This window comes from Mycotypha africana (assembly GCF_025528875.1).
Source record: "Mycotypha africana strain NRRL 2978 chromosome Unknown BDF20scaffold_14, whole genome shotgun sequence".
Lineage (NCBI taxonomy): Eukaryota > Fungi > Mucoromycota > Mucoromycetes > Mucorales > Mycotyphaceae > Mycotypha > Mycotypha africana.
This window is the reverse complement of record NW_026515738.1, coordinates 261,065-275,986: the sequence shown is the minus strand read 5'-3', so window position 1 is coordinate 275,986 and position 14,922 is coordinate 261,065. Positions and strand designations below refer to the sequence as shown.

The window sequence follows — 14,922 nt, the reverse complement described above, 5'->3', positions numbered from 1 at the left end:
TGAAAAGAGTCATCCTTATAAGTAACGTTTTTCATCAAACAGCGCAGCCCTTGACCGGTAATGATACAATGCCGAAAAGGAAAATTAAGAAATTATTTTTAATTAACAGATAGAAATAGAGTAGAGGAATGAATCAGAAAATTGGTATAAAACAAGAGTACGGTTAAAAAGAAATAAAATAATATATAATTAAGTTGTGATTAAATGATAATTAAATGGGAGGAGGGTGTTGTAAGCATAACTTTGATGAATAATTTTTCTATTGTTCATTTGAGCATCCAGATAGCAAGACGTTTGCAAAAGATTCGAAGGGGGGGGGTATTCGTTTAAAAAGCTGTCATCTGCTGTTGCCACTTTGTCTTTCAGTCTTCTTGTCAAGCTGTCATAACAACTTTTGATGCTTCATATTCTTCTCCTTCCTCGTCTTGCTCTGTATCAGAATCTCCATTATGATACAAAGTAACTGTGAAAATGACAAGATCAGTCACCACATCTTTCTATGACAAATAAAAGATAGACAACTTACGAGAATCAAACTTTTCAAAGGGATTCGATTTCTCTAGTTTTTGAAGCATCTTTTCGCCATCTGCTTCTAAGTCCAAGCTCATACTTTCCTGCAATTTTCTAAAATTTATAGCATCGATACCATTCGGTTCCTGCACGGCAGGTGTAATGGGCGGTGTCATATTTCTGAGCAAAGCGAAATTGATATGCTTGAAATAAGGATGCTGTTTAACATCGGCCGCGCCTGCACGGGATCCAAGACGGGTGTGTTCATCTTTCTGCAACAATTTACGAATTAAGCTTTTTGTATTACTTGAGATATTTCCTCCATAAGGGGCGGGTTGGTGAGGAAAGTGTATGTCTGTATGAAGGATTTTTGAAAAAGTCTCGTTTCTACCATTGCCTTTGAAAGGAGTTGTGCCAAACTAAGAGAAAAAATCACAAGTCAATACCGCTTCCTCGCTTTTCAAGAAAGAGTGCCCAAGATTCATCTTATTTACCAGCATCTCATAAATAAGAATACCAAGCGTCCACCAATCAACAGCGCTTGTATGACCGCAACCTTTAATTACTTCAGGTGCAATGTATTCTTCAGTACCTACGAAACTATTTGTACGAAGGGCTCCAACACAACTCTTTGTATCGATCCAGGGGGGCTATAAAATAGATTTGATCAAGTAAAAAGATGCCTTTTTAGTATGTCATGACTTTATAAAGACAAAACTAGCGTTTAATGTTTTTCAAGAGTTCAAAGTAGGTTGAATGAAAACTTACGACATTGGGTGATTTGGATTTGACGACGCCAGGCTGACCAGGAGGACTTGAGCCTTTACTCAAATCAAAATCAGTCAACATAATATGTCCACTTTGATGTAATAAGATGTCTAAATGCATACAAACAGACACAGGTTAGATATGCAAATAGGAAAAATTATAGCACCTTCAAATTTGCTTACTCTCTGGCTTCAGGTCACGATAAATATGACCTTGCAAATGAAGATATTCTAGAGCTGCTGTCACTTCCGCCGCATAAAAGCGAGCGCCTTCCTCATCCAGACATTTGCCGACTCTCAATTGCAAAGCTATAAGAGCAAAGGACGATGAGTTCGCAAAGACCCAAGCAAAGAGAGAACGGGTGATGAACAATGTTACCTCTGAAAAACTCTCCTCCCATACAATATTCCATGACAAAGTAAAGATAATCTTGACTTTGGAAACAGTGATATAAAGTAACGATAAAAGGATGATTGGAGGTCATCAATATTTCTTGTTCTGCTAGAGCACGCTTAATTTTGTTTCTCTTGATCATTTCTCTTTTTGACAAGACTAAAAGACGGTCGTTTGCTCGGTCAATCTCTCCGTACAACATGATCTCTCTCTTTCAACTATTTTTTTTTTTTTTTAATGTATTATTGTATGTAAATTACCTTTCATTGCATAGAGTTTATCGGTTCCTTTTTGTCGAACCATATAGACTTTACCAACATCTCCTTTACCCAACATACGTACTTTGACAAAACTTGAAGGACCCACTTGTACATTCTTAATTTTCATACTACTGCTTGAATAGGTTCTTCTACATAATTTCATTCTTTGTAACTGAGAAGAAGAAGATTGAATTTGTTGTAAGTGATGATCAAAATAAAACGATGATGCGCTTGATTGTGGTGATTGGCTAGAGGATATAGGTGATAGGGGACTATGATTCAATGGATGTTGTTGATGAAATTTGAGTAAGGTATTAGGTGAAGAGGGTACTGAAGAAACAGCAAAAATAGAATTTCTGTTATTAGCAGAGGTAGGCGGTAAAGGTAGGTGATTCGCATTGGGCGCAGATGCTACTCTTCGAATATTCCCTTTCCCATTTCCCCCATTCGAACTATTCGATCGGCCAAAGGCTGTTGTGTAAAACCAGGAATTTGATTTTGGTGATAAAGAAGAAGGCTTCTTTTTTGGGTGTTGCTCGTGGTGCTGATAGTGATGGTTTTGTTGTTGTTCTTCTAGAGAATTAGATACATTAAAGTTATCAGGTACAGTAAATGTCGGTGGTGTTGTAAAAGAATCATTAATGGATGCTAGTGATGGTGAAGAAATAGTGGCAGTAGTTGTATTGGTACTGTCATTGAAATAAGTGCTATTTGCGGCAGCCGTCGTCGGTTGACTGATATTGTAATAATGACAATTAGATGAGAAATGAGTAGGTAATGGTGCTGCTATTGAATCTTCAGTATCTGTTGTGTAGACTAAAGACATGATGTGTAGAGGTATAGCACTTTATATTGAACGGAATATGCAAAACTAGTCAAAAAACAACAAAAAAATAAAAACGAAAACAAGACGGAAAATAGGTCTTTTGTTGCTACCAAATTCAATCGGTACAAAAATTCAAATTTATTGGCTGCTGGCCTTCGTCTTTTTTCACACTCAGCCTAAAATTGAATGTTGATTGGGCTGACAAAGTTTATGTTCTGCAACAAATACCCGTCTGAATCAATGGGTATCGGGGAAGAGATTGACAGACTAAAAGTTACCAGAAAAAGGTACGAAACCGAACCACAAGGAAGCTGAGCATAAGCAGTACAACATAACCAGTAGTCTAGATTTCACTGACTTGATTCGACCTCATTCACTTTAGTAAGATAAGTGATAGCTTCACTCAATTAAGGGAACAGAGAAAAGCCGCTGATATTTCCTTGGAGGGGCCCGAGATAAGACAAGAAAAAATTACAAATATAACTGAAAAAAACATATAGACTTTGAAATATTCGTTTTATACTTTTGGGTTATGCTTTTTCATTGTCAATAATGAATTGTTTGTTTAGGATCACTAATTTTTTTTTTTTTTCCTACCTTGTGTTTTGTATACCCAAAGGCAAGTGTTTTTGATAAAGTGTTTCATGGGCCCACTATATAATAGAACAGTCCCAGTAAGTATCACCGTTACCAAGATAAATGCGAATGACGATACACTACAAAGAATCCTTCCCTACGATTTATACCATGTCATGAAAGTGCACCGCTATGCTTTACGAATGACAATTTGATTGTACATAGCGAGTCGTCCAAGTGTTAACTATACAAAGCTGCGACAGTGCATTTTCCTCCGCATCGACAGCCGAATGTTCATAACGTTCCGAAAATTGTACTTTGTTCAATTTAAGAAGAAGGAGAAGAACTGAATCACGTTCAAATCGAATAATTACAGTATGTATGATCTTGTTAAAGAAGCGTTGGTACTTCGTCTTACGTTTCAAGCTTTGCATTTCTATAAGCACTACCTATGCTCCTGTTTACGATAATCAGCTATATCGAGCTGGTTTGACAAACATTTGGCTGTCAGGACGCTACTCGGTATATCAGAATGTTGATCTATTGGAATATCATAAAAGTGCATGATGACAGTTTGACTAGCAAAAAAGGAAGAAGCACTATCAATACTGTACAATGTACGTTCATTTTCCATAAAGATTGTTTATTTGGTTTTCGAAAGGAAAGTGAAATTTAGCCCTGATATAGTGGTATGATTATCCAGCAAGACACTTTGTGTACTCATTTTGTTTTGGCCTTGCCGGATTTTAGTAAGCGTTCTATAGATAGTATGTTGGATTCTCTGATTTGAATTGTTGGCCAGACCCGTCGATTGCCTTGTGTCCAGGCATAAATCGCCTGGAATCTTTCTTCAAGCCTTATGTTTGCCCTCCATCTTTATATTTGCTCGAGGTATACCTAGCCGCCTTTTTAATAAATCGTTGATTAACAGAGGAACAGAAAGCATCATGTTCGAAGTACAACGTCTTGAAGAGTCTCTTGGACGGAGGCTCCAGTTGTTGATGCATTGTGGTCTGCCTCAACTCGAACTATCAAAAGATGAGTTTCCCCTAAATACTCAGTTACAGTTCGTGAAGGTGGATATGTAATAAAATACTACCGCTCTATCACCTTTACATCTCCCAACCAACTTGAATCAGAATTCCACGACCATCGAGCAGCTTTTTGGCGAAACAATAAGAGACTGCAGAGACATTATCAGCATTCACTCTAAGTGGTGGGAAGAATGAAAAAAAAAAAAAAAAAAAAAACGTTCTACAGATGAATTAAAAGGACGGAAAGAACATCATCAAAAGATGTAAGGTAAGTGTGCCCGTTCACTGGAAACTCGGATTGGGGAAGAATTGATCTGAAATCAAATTAATTCACTAGGTGCATATTTCAAAGGACAGTTGATTAAATATTTCTTCCCAACAAGAAGAAAATGCTACAAAAGAAACGTATGGTGGTGATAGATTAGTAGCTTTCCACTTAGGCCTACGCGGGGAGCGGTTGATAAAGGGTGTAATTAGGTCAGCTATCATGTACTTCTTTAGTCCCCTCCTCTATCGTTGAAACAATTTTTTAAGCATCTAAGTAGCGTGCGATCACACTCTGAAACAGAGTAACATGATAGAAATGGAACAGAAACATTCTGTATTGCACACAGACAGGACAACCGTTTGTGCGATAAGTAGTAACGCAATGGGCAACGTCCCACATGAATGAAAGCCTTCTGTTAACAACAGCAGCATAAAGCTACTATTCGATATCATACTCTGTCCATAAATATGGAACATAGGGAATTGGACTGAAGAAGTACCTCCATCATCAGCGTAACGTTCATTACAAATACGTATGCCACCCAATGGCACCCTTTCTTCATTTTTCCAACATGAACTTTATGCAGTTGGAAAATTTGGAATGGCCAGTTGCTCCTATGACATGTGACTTTTTTCTGTCGTACAAGGATGCCTATTTACTCTTTGCCATTGGGCTTAAAGGTTATACGTGGTAGCAACGCACTATCTAGCAGTTATTGTCATTCTAGAACATATCCTTATTGTCGTCGTCGGTGCTAAACGACTGTTATGGTACTTCCGCACTCTTTTCCCCTAGGAGCCAAATCCTTATGGCAGTGTGAGCTCTATTTGCATGCATGGTCACAACGTTGCTCCTCCACTTGAAACAGGCCATCGCGTTATACGATCCTTAAAATTCACGCTATGCATAGAATGTGAAAAAGCATTTAGGCTCAAAAAAATAAAAACTTACTGATGGTGAAAGACCTTCGGTAAAAAAGCCGGGTCACTTTCCGGGCGACTACATACTCCGGTAACAAGTGCTGTAATATATATTTCCTTTTTCACACTAACTTCTCCCTTCGCTATCTCCTTTCACGATGAACGACGATTCCGCTGATTACAACGTTGCCGATTATAAAGATCTCACAGAGAACTGGCATTGTGATCCTACTGCTTATTTACATCGCTATTACTCATTGTACTTTAAGAAAGCAAACGCTTCTTCTGATGCAGTCAATGTCTATGTTCGTCAAGCACCCAGTAAAGTTTGCGTGTTAGGCATGTCTGAACCACCTGAAGGCATTCGTGCATTGAAGTTGCATACTGAATTGATCGGTGAAAAAGTAAAGCCAGACACAATTTTGTGCGATTTAATGGACAAAGATGGAAAGCTGATCGGTCATGTGAGAGCAGAGATGGAAGGCAAATTGTTAGAGTTGAATACAAGATTGACGCTGACAGAAGAACAGCAAGAAGAAGACATGATAGATTCATTGTTATATAAAGAAAAACATCATATGGTTATTGGGTTTATTGGCATTATTTTGCCTCGATTTGAAGATACAGCAAAACAACTGAGAGAGTTTGTAGAAGAAACCAAAAATAATTGAATGATCCAAGTCCAAATAAGGATGTGATCACTGTAAACAAAATATCCTTCTATACAAGATACCAGCAGCACCTTTTATTACTTTCTATTCCGAGTAACCATAGTCGTAGTCATCGTCGTAGTAGCAGTAGTACAATGTAACCATGACCCTCTTTTCCAGTTCTTTTGGACATGACAATGAAGACCTTTTGCTCTGTTGTGCTTTGTCTTGTTTTTGTTTTTTTTCTTGTTTTAATTTTTGTAATGTAGACATTCTAGAGTACTATTTGCCCTCTTTTTTTGAATTTACCTATTTTTTCTCCTTCACTTTGTCTAAATTTAAAAGATTAATAAAAAGGGCCATGGGTCAAGCAAGCTCTTCACCAAGTTCGCTTTCCTTTTTTCGGAAAGATTCCATCACGAACGAATATGAAGACATTTCCAACAAGTTTACGAAAGCCACCATCTCCACGCTGGCCATGCCTGTCATCATTGTTGCTTATCCTGTGCTGAATGCATATACATTTCAAGATTCTGATATTACAGGCTATAGAATAGTAGATGGAGCCATTGGAGGTTTATTAGGAGTGATTGGATGTAAAGACACAGCGTTCCGTTCTATTGTCACAGATAGAAAGAGAGAGAGAGAGAGCGAAACAAAGAAACTAAAACTATCATTTCTTTTTTTCCATTTCCAAAATGAAAGGGCCCTTGGCTCCTTTTATGGCGATATGGGGTGCCATCCAGTTGAACTTTAAAGAAAAACCAAGGACACCCTTACCGATACCTCAAGACATTTTAACCAAGGCAGAACAGGAGATTCATTTGAACACTACAGCATTTTATAATATAGCTATTGTGGGTTGTTCAGGAACAGGAAAGGTAAGAAAAGGCTGAGGATTTTTTTTGTTACTACTGTCTATCTTATCGACACTCCAATTCCGTCAAAATAAGAGCTCGATTGTGAACGCCATCCGAGGTTATAATGACGTGCATCGAAAATCAGCGCGCGTAGGAGAAATTGAAACAACGGAAAAACCGACACCTTTCCAACATCCAGACTTGGCTTCAATGATTATATGGGATATGCCAGGTGTAGGGACAAAGAGTCATCCTCGCGAAACTTATTTTGAAGACAATTATTTGTGTGCATTTGATTTATTAGTGATTGTTTTAGGCAATAGGTAAAGAGAACTTTGGGATATAAGGGCGGGGGTTCGTTTGAAACCTACTAAGAACAGTATCGTTTTACCTTCTTTTGGGTTACACATTCAGATTAATGCAAGATGATATTGATATTGCCTTAAAAGCAAAACAGCTTCGGATTCCTATTCTGTTTGTCCGTAGTAAAGCAGATCAAGTAAGTAATCCAACCACAAATGGATCATGAAGAAGGTGGGTTGATGTTTACAGTGTGATAGGCTATTGCGAGTAAAATCAAACGACACCAAGGTGAGAATGAATATGAATGGGCGACAGCAGTAGGCGAGCTTGTTCTAGAAGTAAGTTGATTCTTTATCGCCGAGGTTCCATTGCCGATGGTAGGGTTAGAAAAATCGAAAATTCTAATCAAATCTTTTCTCTGATTTTTCCGTGTGTACCTTTACACTTTCTTTTTTCAAGAAAGGTTCGCGATTCCATCTTTCGTCAGCTACGTCAACATAGTTTGAACACCAAGAAGCTATTTATAGTATCAGCAGAGACGTTAAGAATGTTCGTCGCGACGATCAGTAAACAGGAAGAACGGAAAACAATCAAATCGATTGACGAAGAAAGGTTCATGACAGCCTTGATAGAAGGCGTAGTGAGTAAAAGAAGATATTACGAGCATCTGGCCAAAAAACGAAACAAAAAAAACTGTCCTGCACATTAGCGAGACATCGGAGGATGCACAGCTTAGAATATGTATCATCTTTTTATCAATGAAAGTTTTCTTGTGCTTTTCACATTTTTTTTTTTTTTAAATATAAATGGTGTTTCAATGATTCGAATAAATAATGAATTAGAAACGCACAAATTCACGCTCTTTCTTGATCTCTTAACTGAGAGGATAAAATGGTTATGGTGCGTTCATGACGTTTTCAGCAAACAATTTGTTATATTTCGTTTAACATGGCGTAACTACGATGTCAATTTTACTCTGTCTCCGTTCTTTCATTGGGCAAGATTTGCATAAATGTCTTTTAACTCAGCGCTGTTTCTTGATGAACAGTATTAAAAATTCATCTTTTGTTACATCATGTTCATGTCATAACGTCTCCAAAATTCACATTACAAGTGTTTCTTATGAGAACGTTTGTCGGTGATAAACATGTTGAAAACTGGGAAAAAAAAAGTATATATAAAGGTTCCTTCATCTCATTATCGATTTTTCTTTTTAATTTTCTTTCATCTCGTAAAAAAAATAAATAAACAATAGTCAATATGAATCCCTCTAGAACTGATGCCAAGAAGGACCAATTCGTTGGTAACGTCAAGGATACCGTTGGTGGTGCCGTCGGTAACGAAAGTATGCAATCCAAGGGCCAAGCTCAAAACGCAGCTGGACATGGTCAAGAAACCGCTGCCAACGTCACTGATTATGTGAAGGGTGCCGCTGATCAAGTTGCTGGTGCTGTTAAGGGTGCTTACAACTCTTTAACTGGTAACACTGGTTCTGAAACTGCCAACAAGGCTCAACAACACACTGGTGAAGCTCGTAAGAACTGGGCTTCCTCTTAAATGAAAAACCTCGTTTTGTCAACAACATTACACTTTTTTTTTTTTCTTACAATACGACGATATTCATTTGTAAATAACTTTATTATTTGTTTACCCTATCACTTTCCTTACTTGTCTATGTACAATAGTTCTATTTTCTTTAATAAATCAGAAAAATAGCTTTTTATAGCCTACATCGTTTTCATAATGTTTGATGTAAGTTCTTTTTGAGCTATCTGAGAGCTATATCGATATATTGACTAGGACAATTTCAATTGCACTGCCCATATCAGCTGTCCATCATTACATCACTGAAAAGAAAGTCCTTAAAGGCAAGTCGAGTGCTACGACGATCACGTTTGAGGCATTTTGCTGCATTATGCAGTCATCATTGGTTTATCAGCTTTGCTATGATTATGTAAGTAGATTGCTCATTTTGCTTCGTAGGCAAGGCAGGTCAAGTCATTTATAAACAAAAAAATGAAATAGGAGGGCTTATTCTATAGTCAACCTTCTCCCCACCCCCCCCCCACCACCCCTCCTCCGTTAAAATTACTTGCATCAAGAGGAGACAAGAATTTTTTAATGTCCATCCATTCACTGTAGCCAAAATACAGAATTTTTTCTCTCGGGGAACATGAGATGATGTATGTACTACTGACTCCACCCCTCCGTAATACAACAAATGTGTGTCGCTGCAAGCTTTTTTTTTTTTTGTGGTTTCTCATAATATCACTTTCTTATCAAATTTGACACGTTTATCTTGAACCATCGATAATGTCAATCGCTGTAGTATGTCATCTCGTCTTTTCTTTAGCATCCCATCATTTGTCTTTTAGGCAAATATAATGCTTATTTGCCAAAGACATTAAATGTATTATTCTACCATATGATGGGTTTGAGTTCATTCAACATGGACAAGACGACGATAGTGGATTGAATTATCAAAAAGAAAATGTGGAGATGGGGTATTAAAGTTTAGACGTTATTTGTTAATAAAAGATTAGAAAATAAATGTGGTACAGTATATCATTACCAGAAATGTAATCTCCTGATGGAGTTTACAAAAAAGTTAGCTTCACGCCCTTTTGTCGACTGTCTTTTGGATGTGAAGGATACGACATCAGCCCAAATGTAAAAGAGGTTGGTTGGATTAAAGAAGATGATTGTTTACATTGTTGATACAGTTGTCTCTATTTTTTTGAATCGACAGTCCAAAAAGTAATAAGGGCCCAAAAGGAATACAAGTTATGTAGGGAGAGGGGGGCCTTCTTCATCATGACATAGTTAGATAAGCCCAATCAAAGACGAGGAATTTTTAATTTTTTTATTAGGATAGTGAGAGGATGCTTGAGCGGATTTCGCCTATGGGCATAAACCACTCAACTTGGATGCATAGCTTACATAAAGAATTGAACGGGTGTGTGTTTGGGCAACTCGGCAAAAAAAAAAAAAAAAAACTTTTTAAGCTTGTAACCACGGGCACAGCAGCAAAGTAACTCACCACGACACACAAACGAACTAAATGTAATTCATGTAAATATATATATCTCTCTCCCGTTCATTATGATATTTAAAAAGGTCCTTTCCATTTTTGCGTTTCTTTTCTCTTTACCTTATTTTCTTTTTTTCTTTCTTCTTCCCTGGATTTGCTATCACTCGTACATATTATATATATATAAATCATAGAAATAGACTTGTAATAAAAAATTGTATAAAAAACATCAAGAAAAAATGATCTACACAGCTTCCAACACAACCAGCACTTTTCATTCATTCGACGCCTTTTCATCATCCATATCATCTTCGATCAAATGGAAACGTAGACTTTCCAAAATTTCTACCATCATTCATCGTCCTCAACTTCAACCCCACCGATGGGACCCTTATCAATATCCTGCATCCGCCACTGTCATGGCTGCTGCCACCGAGAAATTTGCGACTCGTCATCACCCTAGTTATGCTGACCAGTATTCTAGCCATAGTGCTGCTGCTGCTGCTGCTGCTGCTGCTGCTGCTGCCAATATCGAAATCCATTCGGAGGATTTGACGGCTAGTCAATTCGCATTCATGGCAGGCATAAAGACACATAAAAGACAGGATTATCATCATGCACTGTCGAATACAACGCTGACATCAGAGGAGATATATACGGATGACTCTGATGAGGACGAAGAAGACGAAGAAGAACGTCTTAAGAAGCATCAACTCATCGGTAGGGTAGAACACTTTCATACGACCACGGGCAACATGGCCACTTGTGCTTCATCCCAAAAAAGTGCACCTGTCCTACCCAACTCTGTGATGAGAATCTGGGATTCCCATTTTTGGCAGCAGCCAGAAAATCATCCTCATCAGCAGAAGGAGGAGCAAACAACAACAACGACGACGACACATAAGAACGAACGTAGTGTTGTCCCTCGTCCAGTAAACAACGATGCCTGCTTTACGGCTTCTCTTACCAACAGCATGCTTCCTTCTTCCTGTGATATACCCTCTTCATCTTCTTCATTCTCATCCGCCTCGTTGAACAGCGTAGTACAAACGCAACCTTTAACTCGAAATCAGTCAGCGCCCTGCAGTACGGCTGCTCACCAGCCTCCTCGTGGATATAGTAGGATACAGAAAGGAAGATTCCAGATTATTTGGGGTCAAGAGGCTGAATTAGAAGAGCAGCAGCCACCCTTGTCGTCCTCTATCACCGCTCCTTTACCATGCACATCATCGACATCATGCCAAAGTAGCAATACAAGGACGAAAAACTGCGTCGAATGGAAGCGTAAAAGAGCCAGCAGTCATGGCCATACTACGACGACGACAACGACGGTGATGACACCTTTGTCATAGAAAAATAACATATCATTCCCCCTTTCATAGCATTTTCACTCAAGTCCATCATTTCGATAAACCCTTTCGCCATTTCTAAGAAAAATGTGCATTTCGTATATAATTCCTACCTCTCATTTTTTATGATTTCTAAATACTCTATGTATATACTATGCTGCTTATGCCCTGTTTCCCGCTAGCCTAACTGCCGTCTTTTTTTTTTTTTTTTCAAAAAAAAACTTTATGATGTCTATAAAATCTTACGTATATATTATTGCTTTGTTATCTCTTTTTCCACTCTTTGACTCACGCGCACCCTCTACTCTCTTTTTTTTTTTTTTTTTTTTTTCTAATAAATGACATTTTTCTGGTTGCTATATTAAAAATGCTTTCATTGACATGGCTAAAGTGAGATTAAAAGCTTTTTTATTATGTTGGTTATAATTTTCTCTTCTAGGGGCATCAAGTTGGCCTTTGTTTCTTACGACTGCGACTGACGTGGTTGTTGTTGTTGTTGTTGTTGTTGTTGTTGTTGTTGTTGACGACTGGATTTAAAGGTGACGATTAAACCCGACATGGAAGAACTGGAAGAATCGTTTCTAACGATCGAAAAGGGTCTTGAAGGTAGGCTATCATTTGGATGTGTTGTTGTCGTTGTTGTTGTAGGTGAGGTGTGGGTGGATAATGAAAAGGACGATGGGGAGGAGGGTGATAATGTGGAGGGTATGTTTTGAGAAAGAGTATCTTTGGATGCTTTGTCTGTGCACTCGTCATCATCGGACTGGGCAATAGGTATCAAATGAGTAGTAGCAGCAGGGTGATGCTGATGTTTCGAGGAAGATGAAAGACGAGAACAAGAGGAAGCAGAAGAAGAGGCGACGGAGGAAGTGGTTGGAATGGCGGATAAAGAGGACATGGTGGTGGAAGAAGGTTGTTTGGCATGGCGTGGATCATCCTCTTGTTTCGCTGAATGTCGTGAACTACCATTGCTCTTTGTACTACTGCTGCAACCCACACCATCGCCATGGCGACTGTGGCCGCTCACAGAGACACCTCTCTTTTTTGGGTGTGTACTGTTCGACGAGGAGGAGGAAGAAGAAGCACCGAATAAAGAAACAGAAAGCCGACGAAAGGAATGGCGGATGCGATCCATCAGTGTCGTCACCGCCCTCGAGACATCTTCTTCCGATACTTCGACTGCCTGGTAATGTGTGGGATCCGCTCTGATAAACCAAGCCGTCAAGGCTTCTTCATCCTGCTGAAGGTCTTCCAGCACCCAGGGATGATGCTTGACCTCTTCCAAAGTCATGCGGTCCTTGGAGGATTTGGCTAATAATCCATGGAGCAAGTGCTGTAACGTGTCGGGTGTGTCAAAACCGACTTGCTCTTTTGTCGGAAACGTGAGCGGTTGAGTAGGGATGATGTCAAAGAGTTCAAACTCTGTCGCCGCCGTGAAGGGACATCGACCATAAATGAGACAATACAGCGTCACGCCCAGAGCCCATACATCAATCGCTTTCGTGATATGTTCCTCTCGTTGCTGTTGGTGTTGCTGTTCTAAAGAGCTACATAACTCGGGGGCGAAAAACGCAGGTGTACCTGCTGTTTCAGCTAATTCTCGATCCATTTCATCTGCCCTCGTGTGTTGTTGTTCGGAGGAAGCAGCTGTTGCTGCCAAGTGAGGATTGAAATAAGAGACACCGAAATCGGATATCTTGACTTGTTGCTTTTCTTTGGTGGCATACAACAAATTGGCAGGCTTTATATCGCGATGAATAATGCCTTGGTAATGAAGGTAATCTAATCCACAGACGACGTCTCGAAAGATATGCCTTGCTTCCTCCATGGTCAATACCGGCCAATAGCGAATGCTCTCCAGTGCGTCTTCCGCTTCTTCCTCTTCGTCCTCATGGTTATACAGTAGCAAGTCGCCATACATGTCATAGTGTTGCTGCTGCTGCTTGCAGGGTTTGGAGGCTGATGTTTGCTTTGGACGTTTCTGCTGTGAATTTTGGGAAGCCGCTGCTTCTTTACGCCATATAATCTCTCCCCCTTCCATGTATTCCAGTGCCAAGTAAATTTTTCGACTCTTTGGGTCATCAATGACTTCTTTTAAACGAACCACGTTGGGATGAGCACATTTTCTTAGAATGGCCATTTCTTTTCTAATCTTTTGTTCACTTTCATTATGAAAACGAAGTAGATTGTCTTGCAGCTCTTTTTTACTGCTGTGTTTGGTATTGTTGCGTCGAAGAAGGGATCGCTTTTTCTTTTTCATCGTCGTCGTGGTATTCGGGGAGGTGGATGCGGAAGTAGGTAGAGGGTCATGCTGTTGCTGTTGTTGTTGTTGTTGTTGTTGTTGTCTCAACATATTATACCCCAAATGCTTTCTTCTTGCTTGTTTATCTACAATTTTAATAGCCTATAGAAGAAATTAGGAGAGGGCAGAGTGAAGAGGGGGGGTGGTTGATACAAGGCCCAAACTTACCACTAATTCCCCTGTATCTAAATCCTCAGCAAGTTTTACTTTTCCATGCATGCCTCGTCCAATCTCTTTGATCATCATAAAGTTATTAATAATTTTATTGCCTGTCTCTGCGTCATATTCTTTGTTGATAGTATTGGTGGTAAGGACAGGTGAATAATTGACACTGATGACGGGGCTATGACTATGGGTCGTTGTACTCGTTGTAGTGCTGATATGACTGTCTGTCATGCATTTCAGTTCATTGTGAGCGGTGGGGAGGCTGGATGTAGTGGTGGAGGATGCGGTGGATGTCGATGACTGCAAAGATGACGATGAGGATTTGAAAAAAGAAAGTCGTCGAATGGAGCGTTTTTTAAACAAAGAAGTAGTAGAACTGTGGCTACCTTCTTGTTGTTGTTGTTCTGGTTTAGGTGAAGGTGGTGCTGTCCATGGTGGAGATAAAAGTCTTTCTAAAGGATGGGTTGCTCCTTCCATTTCTTTAAATAAAAAGAGTGGCTATTTTATGGGTATCGTCTCTCCCTTGTGATAAATAAGACAAAGGAATATCTCTGTGTTTCTTTTTTTTTTTTTTTTCCTTTAAAAGGACCCAAAAGTTTACATAAGTCACAAAAACGGGTTTGTAATTGAACCCATCTTTTTTTTTTTTTATCAGGTCCTTGACTTTAAGGGGATCCCCACCTACGAGTCAGGATAGGCAAACAAAG

General features: G+C 39.1%; 5 protein-coding genes across 5 annotated transcripts; 3 read left to right on the top strand and 2 right to left on the bottom strand.

Moving 5' to 3' along the window:
* Nucleotides 1-374: 374 nt before the first annotated feature.
* BDF20DRAFT_828983 (kinase-like domain-containing protein) lies at nucleotides 375-2,094 on the bottom strand (the record flags this gene model as incomplete). Its single annotated transcript, XM_053078282.1, has 7 exons — nucleotides 375-463; nucleotides 527-929; nucleotides 1,005-1,160; nucleotides 1,279-1,388; nucleotides 1,461-1,586; nucleotides 1,657-1,830; nucleotides 1,932-2,094. The coding sequence occupies 7 exons, from the start codon at nucleotides 2,092-2,094 to the stop codon at nucleotides 375-377; spliced, it is 1,221 nt and encodes a 406-aa protein (XP_052931346.1).
* Nucleotides 2,095-5,713: 3,619 nt separating this feature from the next.
* On the top strand, nucleotides 5,714-6,226 carry BDF20DRAFT_917378 (uncharacterized protein; the record flags this gene model as incomplete). The annotated part of the gene is made up of 1 exon (XM_053084560.1): nucleotides 5,714-6,226. One exon carries the CDS (start codon nucleotides 5,714-5,716, stop codon nucleotides 6,224-6,226), a length of 513 nt encoding a protein of 170 aa, XP_052931345.1.
* Nucleotides 6,227-6,566: 340 nt separating this feature from the next.
* Nucleotides 6,567-8,925, top strand: BDF20DRAFT_917377 (interferon-inducible GTPase-domain-containing protein; the record flags this gene model as incomplete). Its single annotated transcript, XM_053084559.1, has 7 exons — nucleotides 6,567-6,801; nucleotides 6,911-7,086; nucleotides 7,159-7,388; nucleotides 7,480-7,564; nucleotides 7,626-7,706; nucleotides 7,832-8,012; nucleotides 8,624-8,925. 7 exons carry the CDS (start codon nucleotides 6,567-6,569, stop codon nucleotides 8,923-8,925), a joined length of 1,290 nt encoding a protein of 429 aa, XP_052931344.1.
* A 1,713-nt stretch (nucleotides 8,926-10,638) lies between these two features.
* Nucleotides 10,639-12,079, top strand: BDF20DRAFT_1004637 (uncharacterized protein; the record flags this gene model as incomplete). The annotated part of the gene is made up of 1 exon (XM_053074668.1): nucleotides 10,639-12,079. The coding sequence occupies one exon, from the start codon at nucleotides 10,639-10,641 to the stop codon at nucleotides 11,749-11,751; it is 1,113 nt and encodes a 370-aa protein (XP_052931343.1). The 3' UTR covers nucleotides 11,752-12,079.
* A 975-nt stretch (nucleotides 12,080-13,054) lies between these two features.
* On the bottom strand, nucleotides 13,055-14,296 carry BDF20DRAFT_792079 (kinase-like domain-containing protein; the record flags this gene model as incomplete). The annotated part of the gene is made up of 4 exons (XM_053076207.1): nucleotides 13,055-13,614; nucleotides 13,765-13,958; nucleotides 14,100-14,152; nucleotides 14,219-14,296. Coding segments are annotated over 4 exons (885 nt in total), but the record flags the coding sequence as incomplete, so codon positions are not given.
* Nucleotides 14,297-14,922: the final 626 nt, after the last annotated feature.